The 19,311-nt window shown below is 43.3% G+C and overlaps 1 protein-coding gene across 2 annotated transcripts in view; it reads right to left on the reverse strand.

Moving 5' to 3' along the window:
- Positions 1–514: 514 nt before the first annotated feature.
- LOC119431189 (zinc finger protein 236-like) overlaps positions 515–19,311 on the reverse strand; it is a 121,962-nt gene continuing 103,165 nt past the window's right edge. For both annotated transcript variants that reach the window (XM_037698663.2, XM_049670223.1), the window contains exons 19-21: positions 16,067–16,314; positions 14,708–14,990; positions 515–2,825 (exon numbers count right to left, since the gene is read on the reverse strand). In XM_037698663.2, coding sequence (XP_037554591.1) covers positions 1,756–2,825; positions 14,708–14,990; positions 16,067–16,314 — 1,601 coding nt within the window. In that variant the 3' untranslated portion in view covers positions 515–1,755. The remainder of the gene's footprint in view (positions 2,826–14,707; positions 14,991–16,066; positions 16,315–19,311) is intronic.

Raw genomic sequence — 19,311 nt, forward strand, 5'->3', positions numbered from 1 at the left:
GCCAGCACTTCTCAGAGACACCAAACAAGTAATTTACAAAAACAGGTTTCAGTACGTAGCATAGTCATTGAACCGTATAAGTATTGAGTGCGAATGTAAATCATGTCATCAATTAAAAAGGCCTTACTCAAGTTTAATGAAAAACTGAACTGTTGCATGTTCACAGCTTGGCAGACAACACAGGCACATACTGCACAGCTTGAGTAGGGGCGTGTAAATATCAGATTTTTAGAATATGAATATTTAACTTCAAATACGAAGTGAATAGTGAAATGCATTTACCACAATTTTTATTTAGCACATTGAGATGTCAATTATTTGAGAATGAAAATAAACTTGTGCCCAATTTCGGTTAATGTTCATTAATTTGACAATCGCTAATTGAGACTTACCGCCTGGCTACCAACTAGGACACTAGGACACTCGTCAGAGCAGCGACGGAAGTCTTTAACACCTTCTCGCCTCGCAACATTTTTATATAGATATGCATTTGGTGCTGCAGCTAAACGTCACCTCCCCTCCCTCCCTCCCACGGCCTTTCGCGCGACGGAAGAAGTCGCGTTTGCTCTCTGCCGTGCATTCGCTCCCTGTGAGAGTGCGCGTCCCTCATGCGGTTTCACTCGCACATACCGCTTACAGCACAGGGCGACTGTTTCATCACCGTTGGACTTCATACGGAACCTCACGGCGACAACAGAAATCCGCTTGGAGTGTCCATATAATTGCTATCGCAATAAAAGGGAACCAGAAAAGGGGCATCTCCACTGTGATCCACTAATCTCCTGCACAACGTCGGTTAAGTGGAATGGTCACAGAAGAGTCAGTAGCACAAAGTGGGCAAGTCTTCCTCCCTTCTTTGAAAAAATCAGTTCGCTTTTATTCCAGATTGGCTGACACCAGTCATAGCTTTCCTGCATTGCACTGCACAGTGTTGGTGTGATGGAGTATAGTTCCAACTTACTTCATATTCATCATCATCAGCCTATATTTATGTCCACTGCAGGACGAAGGCCTCTCCCTGCGATCTCCAATTACCCCTGTCATGCGCTAGCTGATTCCAACTTACACCGGCAAATTTCTTAACTTGATCACCCCACCTAGTTTTCCGCCGTCCTCGACTGCCCTTCCCTTCTCTTGGTATCCAGTCTGTAACCCTAATGGTCCACCGCTTATCCATCCTATGCATTACATGGCCTGCCCAGCTCCATTTTTTTTCTCTTAATGTCATCCAACTTACTTATTCCACTTTATATATATACTAAATACGGCTAGAATGTTTGGTGGTTGTTACATGCTCATAAAGGCAATGTAAGATTGTTCTATGCAATAGGGAAATATACTTCCACCCTAACTCATCCGCTACCTCATGCAAATTTTTCCTCATGCAAGATAGAGAGAAGGTAAAGAAAGAAAAAAGAGAAATACTGCACTGTGTGGGTGCCTGAGAGGGGAAGACAACAATGGATTTTTAATGATGTGCTGATAGGCACTGCAGAGTTGGTGCACAGTGAAAAGGCTATGCTGTAAAGCTCGTAAATAACAAGAAACAGTTGTATAATTTTACGTGGCTAGCTTCCGCAGTGTTACATCAAATGACTCTGACAAAACAAAACAAAACATCAATAAACTTATCAAGAAAGAAACAGCAGGTGCTTAACAATTAAATATGCTACCAGCACTTTTCACATTCAAAATAAATAATTTCACTTTGTTAGCACATTCATGCAAAGAGAATTGGCAACCATACGTCACACATCAGGTTTCTGGCTCTTTGGAAGTAGCCTCGTCCGCTTTGTGTACCCTTCTGATATGTACCATAAGGTTGCACTTCTGAGTAAACTGACTCCCACATGCATCACATTTGAAAGGTTTCTCACCAGTGTGCTTGATGAGATGCACAAGCAGGGCATTGTTCTGATTAAACGATTTGTTACACAAGTTGCATTGGAAAGGTCGCTCACCCGTGTGAATTCGCTCATGTCTTTTTAGCTGGCTAGGCTTTGCAAATGCCTTAGGGCATTCTTGACATTGGTATGGAGCTTTCTTCCCTTTATCCTCCTTGCTTTTGTGCGATTCAAGGTGTTCTTTGAGATGGCTGGCCCTTTTGTAGGATTTTCCACACTGATCACACACATGAACCCGTGCTCCATCACCATCATCCACCGTTTTCCTATGTTTCTCCACAGCAGCCTCTGTAATGGCTGCAGGTACCACCAGGTCAGCTGCGTCTATGACCGCGCTTTCCATGAGACTGCCTTCAGCTGCAGCCAGCTCATCGAGGCCCAGCTCAGCAGCAGCCACCTGTACTGCAGGCTCTTGGTTTGGGCCAGTGGGCTCCACCACTGTAAACGTCACTGCTCCATTTTTGCCCTCTGATGCAACCAGGGGCAGTGACTGGTCAAGTACTATTGAGCCACCACCAGAACCGTCCTGCTGAATAAGGAATGATGCAGCATCTAGTTGCTGCTCCACATCTGCACCACTGGAGTCTGCTGATGGAGTTATGGAGATGTTGATGTTGCCCTGTTGCTGCAGTTGCTGCAAATGCTGCAGGAAGGTAGCATCAATCTGCACTGTTTGTGTAGAAGGGTTGAGGCCTGTAATCTGGATTCCTGGAGCTAGCTGCAGCTGGATCTCCTCCATGATTCCCTCTGCATCAGTGGGCTCTTCCAGGATGGCCACCTGTGGAGCCTTCTCTTCTCGTGGCTGCAGACGACTGCGGCGCCGCACGCCTCCACTCTTGAAATGTGTCAGAATGTGGCTTTTGCGATGACCAGATGTCCGAAATCGAAGGTCGCAGTGGGGGCACTTGAAAGGACGAGACCCTGCAAGTAAAAGATGGGGTGCAACAAGCACATTTGAAAACTCTACCACTACAGCATACTGATGAAATTAAAACAAACATTTGCCAAGAGTATAATAAAAAGACAAAAGCTTGACGATTCGGGGCCCATACAAGTCCCTCGTTCACAATTACAGCAAATGCGCTGGCTCTTCAAGTATGGGTGAGATAGTGCACTGCGTGCGCATAGATTTCGGGCAGATTACCACGTGTCCTGGTAAACCGCTTGGCACTTCGTCTGAATATGCAGTGATTCTAATAGTAATTGCGAAGATAATAGCTTCTCCGTGGCGATAATCGACATCGAGTCCCAGTATACAGAATGGCCTGTCTTCTCATGGTGCTCAGTTAATGTATTGGAAACAGAGTTGCCTTTAGCGACGTCGTATTGATGCTGCTTGATGCGCCTTTTAAAGTTCCTAGATTCGCCAATATAGGCTGTGTAACATTCTTTGCACGGGACTTTACACATGACACCAAGATTGTTTAATTGTACCAAGGAGTCCTTTATGCGTACCAGTTGACCAGGTAACTTGCTGGAAGGGACATGTGCCACCCAAATGTTGAAGTCATTAAACACTCTGGCTAAAGCCTCATTCATGCTGTGTGCATAGGCAATGTAAGTGCGCTTGTTTTTTTTCTTTGGGACCACATGCCGGTTGGATGCTGAACCATGTTGCTCTTACTCCCTTGACAGTTGAGGTGGGTAGCTATTACTGGTCAGGTCCTTCCTTAGAGAGATCAACTCGGTTTTGAGTCTTGTAGGACTCGAGCAAAGATGGAAAGCATGGTTGAACACTCTATACTCTAAGGATGTGAGAGCTATAAAATGTACGCGTACGTGTACCTGATTTTGATGTTCTTTGTTTTTTTGTCGACTCTAAAGGTTACAACAGGAGAAAAAGTTACTGCAACGTCTTATAAACTTTATGTAGTAGCCTACAGAAACATAAATGCATAGCTGAATATATCAAGACAAGAGCATGCAATCCCTCACATATGCCTTTGCTATAGTATTTTAGAGTCCCAGTAACTAAGTGCTGCCTTGCATTGTTACAAGTGAGAACCACTCTTATAGTTCACCTTACGGCACCATTTCAACGGGCCAGTTAATTGTTGGAGTTTAACATCCCAAAGCAGCATGCACTGTGGGCTATGAGGGATGTGGTATTTGAGGCTTCTACATTAATTTTGACCCTATGGGATTATTTACCACACAAGCATCTTTGCATACCGCCCCTATGGCCACCATCACTGGACTCGTACAACCTTCCATCAGAATGTTGTCTTGAGGTCAACAAGGCAACTTTCATTAACTAGGTGCTTGAAAATTTTTATCTTGAAGTACCAAAACTACCAAAGTAAGGGAAGGAAAAACGCTTTAAGTCTTCACTATCAGGTACCATACCAGCTCATGGCTAGCAAGAGCAGATTGAGCTCTTGTTTAAAAACAGATGCATTACCAAGTTTATAGGTAGGGTCCTACCATTTTCAAGTAAAACATGATAATTTCAGATTTTTGCACTCCAAACAAGTTTTACAAAAGCTGGGTTAAACCCGATTTCTTCCCGAAGAGCTGCCCTGTCGTGATGGATGACAAAAAATGCAGACACTACAAATCAATGTTGCTTGCCTTGTGTGAGCAAGTTGTCAAGATATGCATATCATTTTGGAACAAATATATCCTATTACGAGAAATATTGCGACAAAGTCAGCATGAAGTGGGACATGACATTGTAGAGAAATGCCAATGACAGGGATGACAATAATCTTAATGTATGGCGACTCAGTGCAGTTTTGGCTCCTTGTTGGCAATAATCATTCGTCGACTATGCCTCTCTGCTGAGTTACGTCAATACTGATGTGCATTCTCTAAAGGATGAGTCTGAACAATTTCTCCTAGAATGAAGCCTCGAGTAGAGCATTCACATGTTCGCCTACTGGCAGGGCACCATCGCCCGCTATCCCATACTGGCAAATGCAGAGCTGACATTGCTCTGCATTGCGAATAGCAACTGTGACTTTGGAAAGACGTTTTTCTTAATTAAAGTATGCAAGTTCAAAGGCCCGACCAATATAAAATAGACACACAAATACTTATCCGTTTCGGCAGGTTAGAGGTAGGGAGGCCAGAGAGCGCACGTCTCCCCCGGTCGCGCTCTTTTATGCCTTTTCACCTTTTCATGAGGAGAATGCCCTCCTCGCCCATTAGATACCTTCCCTCTTCCCGCGAGGGTACGCACGTCGCGAGAGACGAGTGAGAACCGGGAGTGGGCAAAGTGCGTCTCTCGCGTGTCTGCCCTAGAGCACTGCACGGGCCCGGGCCGGCCCGAAAGCCCGGGCCGGGCCCGGGCTTAAAGCCGCGGGCCCGGGCCGGGCTCGGGCTTGAAGCCACGGGCCCGGGACAGACTCGGGCGCGCTCATTGAATGGCCTAAGTAGGCCTTCGAGCACACGTGACCGTTATGCATTGCATGGTTCAATGCATTCTGTGCCAAGCTGAAGTGACACGTGCAAGATGACTATCAGCATCATCATCAGAATATATTTATGTCCACTGCAGGACGAAGGCCCCTCCCTGCGATCTCCAATTAACCCTGTCTTGCGCTAGCTGATCCCAATTTGCGCCTGCGAATTTCCTAACTTCATTACCCCACCTAGTTTTCTGCCGTCCTGGACTGCGCTTCCCTTCTATTTGTATCCATTCTGTAGCTCTAATGGTCCGATCATCCTACGCATTACATGGCCTGCCCAGCTCCATTTTTTCCGCTTAATATCAACTAGAATATCGGTTATCCCCGTTTGTTCTCAGATCCACACCGCTCTCTTGACTGTATATCTTATCAGATGACTATATCTTATCAAAGAAAATAGTAAAACAGATGAAGTTCTCATTTTTAACAGCGGAGCTGTTTCAGGTGGGCCTAATGTGTCCGCTGAATCCAAAAATGTGGGCCGATTCTGGCAGCAGTGCACAAAGGGTACAAGCGCAATGGCACATACACCTGTGAACTAGCGAAGCTGAACCTGGATAAGTCTAGCTAAGAATGGTGGGGACTAATTGCCTATCGATAGGCAATTGATAGCCAATCATAGCTAGGCGATAATGGATCTATAATCAATAAATTCCAGAAAATGCTGGGGATCACTTGGTAGTGCTTAGCCTAGCCCAAATACGTGGCCAATACCTTACGATAGCCAATCGACAACCAATCAATAGCTAATCGATAATTGATCAATAATATATAAGTTCGGATAACTTGGTAGTGCTTAGCCTATCCCAAATACGTGGCCAATATCTTGAAATAGACAATCGATAGCCAATGAATAGCTAATCGATAATCAATCAATATACATAAATTCCGGGAAATGCTGGGGATGACTTGGTAGTGCTTAGTCTAGGCCAAAAGCCAGGGCTAGCTAGGTGCCCATCATCTCCGCTGTCTCTTTAGCATTGCGCCGCCAGTGCAAGCTACGTAATTTTTTTTTCTTTTCCGCAAAAACGAACATTGTTTCCGCGTAAGGAAAAATAAATTATACAAAGAACCACTCCTCCAACCATTTCCATGTTACCGCTTTTGCGATCGCACTATTACCAGTGTCGATACTATGGCATTATTTTAGCGCTAAGGCCAGTTACTTTTGTGCTTCAATGCATAAAACAGCGTTTTCTTCAAAAAGTTAACTGGAACACCCATGCATTTCGTGGGCCACTTTGAAAATTAATATCTCGAAACTGGTTCAGTTCTGAGAATTCGTTCCAAGTGAATACGCCTTGCGAAATCAGCGGCTATAATTCGTAGATTGAAAGATGTGCCGTAAAATAATTAATTAAAAAGTTAATTCGCGTAATTTTGTTAAATATTCAATTAGGCGTTTTGACCATCCATTAGGCCATTTATGCCAGAATTAGCTTGGAACTACATAAAACAATTAGCCTCCTTAGAGCGTCGTCGGATTAATGCGAACACAAGAAATCCTGAGATATGGTCAATTCCATACTTCAGAACATTCTACAAGCATCAGTCGTTAATACATTACCTACCATACACTTTGAACAGATACAAAAATGGCGGTAATTTCAGTGAGAAAGAACTCAGCTGACACTTTGGTCGCTTGTAATGTATCTGATGTGATTATTATTCTGCCTTTGTGTATGGTTCTGAGTATATAATGTAAAACCTGTTTCGTTTTCTTAGCAAATGTCGATCTTGTAAAATTCAGCCTCATGATATGTTGTATAGATGGCGTTGCGGTGTTTTGTATAGCTAGTATTGTTATTGTAGTGTTGTTTAAAATGCAATCTGTTAAAACTTTTTCCAATTCTGTTAACTCGCCGTGACGCAAATATTCTTTGTCTTTCCATTCATAGCTATTTCTTCTATGAGGAATTCCAGCGATAGCTGGAAATATATGTGAATTATTGTGCATGTGTGCACACTGTTTGCTGTACTATTGCCTTGCCTGGTCTTCTGGGTCACGTCAAGCTACATATGTAGCTTTTAGTCCAAAATGACCGTCCAGCATGTATGCTGGACAATAAATTGATTTGATTTGATTGATTTCGTCGGACACTTTTAAAATTATTATCTCGAAACTGGTTTAGTCCTGAGAATTCGTTCCAGGTGGATACGCCTTGCGAACTCGGCGGCTATAATTCGTAGATTAAAAGATGTGCCATAAAATAATTAATATGTTATTAAGTAATTATGTAATTATGTTCATTCTTCAATTAGGCATTTTGATTTCTCGTGGAAGTAATGGCCGCCTCATCGGGTAGTTTAAGATCAAGGATTATAACTGTGCTATCTGCCACAGGCAATCTTTAAAAATTTGGTTCAGCTAAAATGAAACGCCCTGTATATTTGCATGCTAAATGACATCATAGAAACATATCGTACAAATCAAGGTAAGTGCATGCGCACCACCAGAAAAATAGTAGCACAGGCAATGGGCCGGATTACTGATGTTCCCGTGGGAGAAACAAAGATTTCGGCCTTTTATTGCTTATATACTGCAGCTGATTAAACCTAGAGAAGGTGAGGCTGACGATACGGCACAATCTGTAAGTAAAAAAAAGGAATTTTTTTCTTACAGGCCGGGCCTGGTCATGCACACGCGAGCCCTAGCTAAGCTTAGTAATGAACGCCCGGGCCCGGGCCCGGGCCGGGCTCGGGCTCAGTAACACGGGCCCGGGTCGGGCCCGGGCCTGGAACCATGGGCCCGGGCCGGGCCCGGGCTGGTCTCGGTCATGCATGCCTGGGCCCGGGCCGGGCTCGGGCTTTGTATTACGGGCCCGGGCTGGGCTCGGGCCTCGTAAAGCGGGCCCGGACCGGGCTCGGGCCGAAAAATCAGCCCCGCGCAGTGCTCTAGTCTGCCCTGTCGCATACGACAAGAGTATGCGGGAGAAGATGGGTTCGTGTGCTCCCCACATGCTCAAAATTCAAATGATTATGTACTATGTCAACAAGAGTTTGTAAGTTAAGAAAAAGCATCACGTCTCTGGCGAAGTATGCCCATGTTCACTACTATGTTTTTTTTTCTGCCTTTGTTAAAATAAATGAAGAGAACAAAGTAAACAAGGTGTCACCAAGCACATCTGCATTTTCTTTTTTTTTTTGTTCATGTGGCTTCTTTAAACAAGTCGCAGTTTCGCCCTAAAGGGAAAGCATTGATTGTGAAATAAAATTACTAGACAGCTACACGAAGTAAAGTTAGTTTATCGGTCGTGTAAAGTGCAGTAAATATTCACTTACTAACTAAATTAACAAGCATGGTGTCACATGCACACAGGAAAACATGATCAGATCTCACTAGATGAACCTGGACACTCGCTGTCAGAACGCTGGCATGAGAAGAGCAGCAGCAGCGGCGAGCAAATATTTCATGCTGCCTCTAGCTTTAACGCATCTCTGAAACTTGAGATTACGTGACCTCCAACACTAGGCGCACGAGAACACAGCACAGATGAAGCCACCAGCCATTTCAGTTCACGTAGCCTTTGTACCCACCACAGACTACTTACAAGATAGGCCGCGCTTAGCTGTACTACGCGCAGCGTTGGCTGGGCTAGCGCACTCACTTGCATCCCTTCATCCTCCTCCACCACCTTTCCCGCACAACAATGCGGTGAGTGGGAAGATGGTGTGCATCAAGCTACTTTCCATCTCGGCTCGTCCTCTCACGTTTTACCTCGCACCTACAGCATACAGTGCCAGGGGTGTGATATAATCTTATCGCATTAGACTTTACACAAGACATCATGGCACCAGCGATGATGGAAATTCACCTGGAGTGTTCCTATAGTTGCTATCGCAATAAAAGTGCAAATAATGCCGGCCAACGGGGATTTGTACATACATAAGTTGATCACATGATTTGCGAGTATGCTTACTTTTCTCATTCCTGCTAGTGATTTTACTTGTTTAATGAAATGTTTGTGTAGACCACTGCTTCGGTTAATCGCTTGTGAAACTACCAGAAAAATCCCAAACTTTGGGCGACCAGACAACAAAAAACTCTGATTCCTCCCCCCAATTAGCCCCTTTAAAAATAACACTCTATTTTTACTCAATTTTTAAAAACCTAAAACCAGAAAATGAAGGACCCTACTTATATGCCATGGTAGCAGTAAAATATAATTTTAGGGTTCAAGCTGTAACTGAAGAGTGAACAGTGCTAACTACATATGCAGGTTGAATATTCCATGCCTTAACTGCCAGCTATTCTCCAAGGGACTGTAAGAAAATTCATTATTTCTCTATGCCAACATTTTCCAAAATTTTGCCAACATTGCATTTTATGTAGTACATAACTGCAATGTAAACTGCTGTAAAATGTGCATTTGGTGTGTACAAATGCCTGTTTCTGACATGGAAGTTTTGAGTTCCCACTACATGACCCACCACAGGAAAGTTGGTTCAACATTATTCATTGTTTTTATTGTTATGGGCAGTAAACTTTGCCTCCTTTGGTGTGTGCACTGGGGCAAATGGCCGTTGTGATTTTTTTTTTCTTTGCCTGCCCCCAAAGTTTACAATGGCGGGGATGCAGGCCTTAAATGAGCGAGTGTACGCCATACATGAGTAATATGCTATTAATGAACATTCTAAATTTCTTTGTGTTTATGTACTAACTTGTGAACTGTGCTAAATTCAGTTTAATCTCATTACATTTACTGCTTTATTATGTCACTGCAATAATTTTTGCAATGGCAACAAGATTACTGTAGAGCAACAGCTCAAATGGGTGGGCAGATACTAAGTGCAAACAACCATTATTTAACAACTTCATGTTTCTATGTACACCCAGAGATACACAATCCTGCTTGGTCTATGGACAGCTTTCCTTGCTTCAAAGGTACCTTGTAAACCACACCTTTCAAATCTTCCACGTTACCTTGGCACACTCCTGATAGCAGCCATGCTTCTCAAGATTAACAATATTTGAAGAAAGAGGTCAAATCTGTTGTGATAACCTGACTGAGTAATTGACTGACGGCTTGAATGATAATGTCCCAAAGCGACACAGGGGCTGTGAGAGAAGCTGTATTGGAGGGCTCAAGATTAATTTTGGCCAACTGGGCTTCTCTATAAGTAATGCATGTACAAAGCTCGGCACATGACTGTTTCTGTATTCCACTCCCATCAAAATACGACTGCCACGACCAGGAATTGAACCTGTGACCTCGTGCTTAGCAGCAGATTGCAGTAAAGCCAGACTCTGCTGGCACCCTACTGGCAACATTGAATATCAGTATCTTTAGTAGATTGCGTTTATGATGATTTTGGTTTGTCTCTTGCTTAAGTATTTACACATACACAAACTGCTTCAATTTTAAAAATTCATTCACCTTCATGTGAAGGACCCGCCATGGTGGCGTTGTGGCTATGGTGCTACTAAGCCTGAGGGCGTGAGATCGAATCAATGGGGGTGAAATGCAAGAACACCCGTCTACCATACATTGGGTGCAGATTAGAGGACCCCAGGCGGACAAAAGTAATTTGGAGTCCCTCACTACAGCATGCCTCATCATCAAATCTTGGTTTTAACAGAATTTAATTAATGAAATTTTACATGCGAAGGAATTTTCACATTTCATTTGCTCACATTTTCCTGCAGGTGTTAGTGCTTCAGGATACATTTCATTTCCTTTATTTGTCATGTTGTGAAGTTTCATGGTAATTCAGAAAGATGCAAGAATTACCAGATGTTTGTTTTTCCAGATTTTTTTTTTAGTGAAAACACATGGATCTGTATGGATCAGGGATTGTCACGGTGCAGCATAGTTTCGAGACAGCAACACGCAGATTTATGCGCGCCGTTTGGCTGGCGGCCGCTGTTGCTTCTGTGCTTGTCAACAGACCCAAATGTGTGCGTGTGTGTCTGTGTGGTGCAGTGTGGGGGCGCGACCTCTGACAGCGGGGGGGGGGGGGGGGGGGGGCGGCAATCACCCGTTCTCTCGCTCTTGATTAAAAGGGGTGCGCCCAGGACCTTTGGGACGAGTCATGAGATAATTAGGTGAACTGTCACCCATATCTGCCGTTCCCCGACCTAAGGAACTAGGGAAAGGAGAGGCTATTTAAGCACAGGTTTTAGGCCCTGCTAATGAGTCTAGAAGCTGAGCTTGTAATCTGCTGAGAAGCAGTCAAGGAGCTAGTGCCGTGCAGTATCGCCTGGTCCGCTTAGCCACGTCAGAACTCCGAGTAACTAGTTGACGTACGAGACGACAAACCAACGTCAGCAACGAGGCTCACGTTAGTTAACTGAAGTTAGCTCAACCTGCTTGAGTGAAGTCGTCAGATCTAGACTTCTGGGAAACCCAGCCCAACAATCGTATCCACCTCAACAAGATCAGCTCGTCGGCATTCTTCAGGAAAGCTCTGCGCGCCAACTTCACGGTTTATGGACTTGCTACTGCTGCCTGGCCATGAGTATGACATCGTTTGTTTTCTTTTGAACTTTGTTTTCTTTTGAACATTGTTTTAGTGAACTACTGTCAAGTATATTTCTGTATATTGGATCTGCGCCTTGTTTCATTCTCATATCTACTGTTAATTGCTCATCATATTTCTTTGTCAACATCATTGAGCTTCAGGTGTGTTTGTCTTGTGTCATTTGTTTTAGTATTTTATTTTATTAATTTGTGTATCGTTGTCAGTCAATAAATATCTTCTTTTTTTGTTTACTCCCGACTCTGACCCTTTCACTGTGTTTGCTTGAGTACGGAACAACCAACTGGCTTGTATACCCCGTCGACGACTTCGCGCCGACGGCGAACGAGTGACAAGCCGTGACAAGGATGTTGTAGTAGAAAGTAACACATTTTTTAACTACCGTATTTATTATAAGACAGTCACGATTATAAGGCGAGGGTGCAGTTTCGCTGCCGCCCCCCCCCCATTCTGAAGAAAGAACAAACTTAACTATACATACTAACATTAAGGCGATATAGAGTAGCCGAATAGCTGATGGATTAGTCAGACTCAGCCAGGATTGCCCAACATATACAGTCAAAACGCAAAATGGCTATGATAAAATAGGGGGAAGGGCGCTTCAACACGTGGAGGCAGGGTGGTGGTGGTGTTCCCTAGGAGATAATGAAACTCTTAGGGAATGGAGTTTCGTTATCTTCTTGTGCCACATTTTTTGAGATAACGAAAAAGGGTGACTTTTAGGCTAAGGATTGTGGGAAGAAAAACCTTGCCTTATATTTGAATAAATACGGTACTTCGGGTTTTAAAATCTCAGCACAAATGTGACCATCACAACATGGCTGCCAGAGAGGTCCACCCTGTGACCTCGTGCTCTTCATCCTATTGCACCTACTAGCTTTCTTAGTTCCTCCTATTGCTATGTTACCTAAGGTCATGGAACAACATTAGACAAGAGTGGAAACTGGCCACAGTGGCATCGCAAGCAGGTGATCAGAACATGTTGCACAAAGGTAAGCGACTATAACTGATGACTACTTCGTGTGACACTGCTGTTATGGAGCTTTCGCTGCAGGTGTAAAGCACACGTGTAAGAGCCACTGCAGAATATACAGTTGACTTCCGTTAATTCGACCTTGACTGGACCGACGAAATAGATCGAATTATTCGGCGAGTTGAATTAAGCAAGATGCAGGAAAAATGCCAGAACATACACTACCTGATTCGTTTGGCAGTATTTACCCAATTCTAACACACCTTCGAATCAAACACGCACCCACTTTCTATGTGTCCAAAGTAGCAAACAAACGTAAAAATGACATTAAAGCTCCTAAACAAAGTAGAAATCTAATGTGCACCTGATTTTTTTTTAGCAAGAAAATTTATTTCACAATGGAGGTGAATGTCCTAAAATCAGGTGTGCCACACAGTTTTTTTTTTAAGGTTTGATTATCCGCAATACATCTGTGTTATACGGCAAAACATGCAAACGTTATGAAGGCAGTTTTAGTTTTGTGTCCACGTGCACCGCGCAGACAATTTTCGGCCCAATTTTCTTTTTAAAAGAAGGCATGCGTTAAAATCGGGTAAATACTGTAATCAAACATTGTGAGCTACGGTTATTGCTTGAAAATCTTCCTGGGGCGGCCCGAATATGGGCATTTACGACGAGAGATGACATGTACTCAACGTACACACTGTCCCCTAAGCTCCACGTAGACAGATGCCGCCACTAAAGGGGTCGCAATTGGGGTCACCACAGAGGTCAAGCGTGTGCGTGCTGACTGGTCAAGCTCAATTTATCTGTTGAAACCAATTTTAGGATCAGAATAATGAAAGTTTGGGCCCATAGAAATGCATGGGCGTCTGCCAGGACCTTCAGCCGGCACCAAGTTAAGAAAAAAATGGAATTAACCAGGGTCGAATTAATGGAAGTCTACTGTAGTGCCAAATTTAATGTTTGTTTTTACGGTATCAAATAAAAAATTCCACTTTCTTTTTATACGTGCTTCTGGAAAATATACACACTAGTATTCATGTTTGCGTGACACATGTTTGCACAAAATCTTGTGCAAATGCAAAACCGGTAGTGCAGAAAACATTGTGGCATCTATTCCCATCACCTCACCATGAATTCACGGTTGTTTGCATGCTCTCAATTAAGCTCACTTAATTTGAATAATGAAGGCTTGTGCTTTCTCTACTCTTACCTTGACCACAAAGGCTTTGTGATAAAATTTCTCTTTCCTAAAGACTGCATCGCAATTTACCATTGGTAGGCCCAGCAGGGATGCCTTACTGTAGAAACGTCAGAAGTGGGATTTTTCAAACGTCCAAGTTTTTATGTCTCAAAGCAGCAAAATTTTGCTTGTTGCAATAGGAAAAAGGCAAAAATCATTACGAACTTTCTTACTAAAACCTTTGTTGTTCCATTGTGGTGGTGCTGCAATGGTGAAATAAGCCAATCAGGACGTGAGAACAATCCAGGCTACTTGGCAATATGATACATGTGCACAAGCTCCGCCCTTGTAGCTTTCACTTCAATGCCATAGAAAGTTGTCACCGGGTGTAGATAGCCTCACTCTGGACAGCATCACACAAAGGGCCAGATAATGGCACATCAATGACCAGTGCAATGAGTGCAAGCAACAACAGGCAGTGTCTGCTGCCTGAAAAAAGTAAGCATTCAATGCTGTGTCTGATTTGCATTACGCATTTTTGGCCATCAAATGGTGTGGCACAGCAAGACTTCTGATGCTAAGTGCACTCGTGCAATTGTCTATGCCAGAGAGTGCAGTTTCCATTCCCACATTATCCTGCTGAAGGATGACAATTTCTCTGGTAGATGAAAGCCAACAATGCCAATACACAATGATCACTTATCTTAAGAAAAGAGACAGGGTTCATGGACCTAAACAGTCCTAGCTGACTAACCTGTATGCAGCCGCATGTGCACTTTGAGGCTGCCCATGGTGGAGAAGAAGGAAGAGCAGATATGGCAGGGATAGTTGCGTTCGCCTCGGTGGGTGCGACGGTGTGTGTCGAGAGTGGACTTGACCGTGAAGGACTTTTGGCATATCTCGCATGAGAAAGGTCGCTCACCAGTGTGGATGCGTATGTGCCGTGCCAAGTCACTTGGCTTCCGAAAACTCTTGGGGCACATGTCACATCGGTTGGGGTGCTCAGCAACAGGTGGCTTTTCCCACTCTCGCGTCTCCTGCACAATATCATTATGGTCCTCATGTGATTCAAAAATACAAAAAGGCTCACTTTTAGCAATGTGAACAAAATGCCGTAACTACTGTTTTCAATGTTGTCCACTACTCACCACCACTGATATTATATGGAGATTTCACGTGAGGGATTGCCTGTATGAAATTAGCCTAGTATATTTTAAAAGTCCCCTAGAGATAAATGAAAAGACTGGCCATTTAAAGCTATTTATGAGACAATGCACATGCTTAGTGCAGGGGTCTCAAAACTATGGTCTGCAGGCCAGAACCCGCCTGCGGGGGGCCCTTCAAACTGGCTCGTGGCCAGCAGCGGTCCTCCCGATGACGACTGGCCCGCAGGTGGGCCATTTTCCCGCACGAAGCTTCTGCTACACTCGCTGTCCTGTGTATTGCGCAATTTATTGTTGACAATGCTACACCAACTGACTTACACTTCTACACCCCTGAAACATGAACACTACGCACAAAACTCAATATGGATTCATACAAATATCAGAGTTGGGATAACAACACACCAGTAAAACAAAATGCCATTTGTAAAAAATGGTAACGTTAATCACACCACCTTAACGTCTTGTAGATACCTGCTTGGTGCAGATAAAATTACTGTGAACAAGCAAAAAATCTCCGTGCTACCGGGAAATGTGAACAAGCCTGTTTGCCACCACCAATGTCTAATATTATTTCAAATCAATGTACCCACGAAGACTCGGTGGTAAAAGAAAAATTCTAATAATAAAATACTAGTTATTTTGCTCCTTTTCTGGACGTCGTGACAGAAGGTAAACGCAACGAATTAAAATAATAAATTATTTGAATAAAAATTGGCAATAAAATTTTTACTGTATGCCTAGTATTATTACTTCTGTTTACTCCCCATTTGTTTTCATTATCTTTCATTTATTTCTTTATTTTTCGGCCCTCAACAGTGCTATGTGTCCGCAATCCGGCCCTCTCAACAAAAAGTTTGGAGGCCCCTGTGCTAGTGAAACATGCAAATCATAGCAATTACCCAGTTTTTCGTGCTCAAATATTTCATACTTGAAGCTTATGTTCTCACCCGGTCTTTTTCAGCAGCAGTAGCAATCAGGGCTCTTTCCGAAACAGATAAAGTAGATTCTTTAGGATCCTTCTGTGCCAACTCTCTTGACTGCTCCTCTGTAAATTTGACAAATTTACGTTGTGTGCTAGAAGCATTCACTTTCTCTGCCAGACGTCTTGACACCCTTTGAGATTCATCAACAGCCACAGCTGGCTCTGCGCTCTCAGCCGGTAAGTCTTCAGCTGCCTTTTCTTTGTCAGCCACATCTAAAAAGAACGAGAGAGAATTACTCAAAAATAAAATAAATGAACACATAAAAATATCTGTGTATAATGCATTAACAAGTTCTCTTGAAATGTGACTTCTTTTACTTCATCAATGGCTTCCAAATAGCACCACACCCTCATGCATCTCGTAATTATTTACTTATGTGCATCACTTTATTTACTTGTGTGTATTGTGTGAAACCTACACCACTTGTCTCAAAAATAACTATCACAATCATCTGCTATTTTCGCATGTCATGAATGACATAGTTCCAGACATTGCAGGAAGGCTGGTTGGGAGACGGATTGTTAGTATTGTTCCATCTCAAGTGCACTAGGTGTTTTGTCGACCACCTACAATTCATGAAAAAAAAAAAGACATGATATTTACCTCAACATGGGAAGTAATACCTTGAGATTCATCCTAAAAAAAACTTTTTTGATGCCACGAGGGCGCTTCAATTTTTCACAAAGGCTTATAGGTTGAGCAGAATTTCTAAAAAGTTGTTACTGTTACATACTTCTGCAAAACCTATTATCTGTAATGTAAAAGTGCTTATCTTTCATGGCTATTACAATTAAAGTATTATTGCAATTTACATTATTTTTAGCCATGAGAAAAGAATATTTAAAATACAGCAATTTGTAAAAGCAAAAAAACAAAAAAAAATTTCATAGGGAATAAATGCACACTATGGGCTTTGTAAGCCTATTTTACAGAAGCGTTTTACTGCCACTACTTTGGGCGATTAATTCTACCATTTTACATCTGTAATAACTAGAGTGTACTAGAATACGGTTGAGTGGGAAGAGTGGCTGGGGCAGCGCATGCTTTGCAGTGAGGCGCCCGACGTGGATAAATGCTGTGGCGGTGCTGCGATCGAAATGGATTGGGCCGCATCAAGGTCGCGCCGTTGAAAACTGCTGGCGATACAGCTCGGAAGGGTCATTTGTACTACTTCGCGCTCTGGTATTTGTGTTCAAACCGCTCAAATGGTGTTCATAATTGCATATTACATGTATTTATGCCTTAAGAATAAATTCCTTGCTTTCTCTTCATTTTATTTTTTAATGCCACTCGGTGATGCACGTGCATTTCGGCTGCAGTGTCGGCTTTCATTCCACTATGTTATTGTACGGTTCGCTTTGGAGAACAAATATTTTTGTCGTTCTTCAAGCAGCATGTATCTCTCGTGTGCATGGAAGCCCGGATGGGGGGCAAGAGGCTGCACCCCCCTGGAAATTTGGACAATAATTTTTTTCGCTCGAGCTAAAAAGTTGATTAGCGCACTCAGGTTCCTTATATCCATAGAAGCGCCATTCAGGATTGCGAGCAAACTTTGCACTCTGCACACTATGACGTAATCTTGCTGGTGATGGCATGGCAGTGAAAGATTGACAGGCTGAAGATAGTGAACAATTCTGAGAGGAATGCTTGAGGTTTTCTATCTTGAACTTTGAGATCTACGCAGTATTGTCGCGAGAACTTCCGCTTTCTCATAAATTGCCGGTTACATTTAGGAAAAAGTCTAGACCGCCAGACTTAGTAAGAAAAGTGCGACACCTTCCCATGGCGTCACATTTCCTTGTAGACACTCCTTGCCGAAATGACGAAATTTCGACCATCCCGCGCCCCAAACGAAGCCTAAATAAATCCGCCCCTCAAAAAGCTTGTACGCTTGTAATGCAATGAAAGCCGAGGCCACTAGTGTCATTATGCGATCTATTTCAACGAATTAAGAAAGGACCAAATAATTATTTTCTTCCCAGATAAATGCAACCACAACTAAATTTTGTGTATGGCTACCTATCAAAATAGGATACTCAATTAAATAAGCTTTTTTATTAATGGAAGAGTGTAATTCATAGGAGTCTATGCTTTGTTTCATTTTCTGGTTATGAAAACGATTGTCAAGCGCTTCGGATGAATTTATACAGTGTAAACACTCGGAGAGCCACACTGTCATGAAAACGGCTGCAGTGAGTCTGCGGTATGATTTGCCGGAGAAAAGAGAAGGAGGCAACGTTTTTTCTCATATATAAAAAGTGTTCGAGAGAACCAGCAAAAATGCAGGCCCACGTGCTTTTTCTGTACTGTAATGAAAACAGGTATAAAGGAACGCCGCAGCTAGGCTTCGGAGAGAACAAGTAAAAGCATATGAAACGGCAAAAGAGGGGAAATGATGGCCATAAAACATAGCCGGCACTCTTCGAGAACGGGCACTGGCAAACGCCAGGACGCTCTTAATGACCAGTGAGTCAGTGAGTCAGTGAGGGAGCCGAGGGCACCGACAACAAGCAATGAGCAGATCCTGCTTGCAAAGCGGCCGCCACACTACAGCCTCAAACCCAGCGCCTGGCCAATAAAACAAAGCAAAGTAAAACAGAATACACGGTGAAGTATGTTCGTACACTGTGACCAAATATAGTATAGACCACTTATAACGTAACCGCTTATAGTGCAGGACCGGATATAATACAGTCTTTTCAGACTTGCGTTACTTTTCCTATAGCACTCTATGTAAACGCTTGTCGCTTATAGTGCAGTTGCAGGACACGAAATATCGCTTACAGTGTGGCTGCTTGGAAGTTAGGCAGTCAACCTAGACGGCAAACGCTCCCCTCCCCCTCAAGCCACAAATACCGTATTTACTCGTATCTAACGCATCCTTTTTTTCCGATAAAACAGGTCCAAAAATTCCGTGCGCGTTACAATGGAGTATGACCCTAAATCTGTGTTACCATATAGCCGTCGGCATTTCAAAATGGCTGCCTTGCACGCACGTCGAGCTTAGCTACTCGAGCCTAGCTACCGTAGCTTCCTCCATGTGCTGCAGTACACGTGCTTAGGCAATAGTCTACTGTCTGTCTTCACGTTCTCTGCGTCTGCTCTATCAGCATGAAGTACTGAGTTCATCATGATGCCGCATTTCAAAGGAAAGTGATCATGTGTGCGGAGATGGACGGAAATCGGGCCGCATCACGGGCATTTGGAGA

The sequence above is a fragment of the Dermacentor silvarum genome, chromosome 1 (assembly GCF_013339745.2).
Source record: "Dermacentor silvarum isolate Dsil-2018 chromosome 1, BIME_Dsil_1.4, whole genome shotgun sequence".
NCBI classification, from domain to species: Eukaryota; Metazoa; Arthropoda; class Arachnida; order Ixodida; family Ixodidae; genus Dermacentor; species Dermacentor silvarum.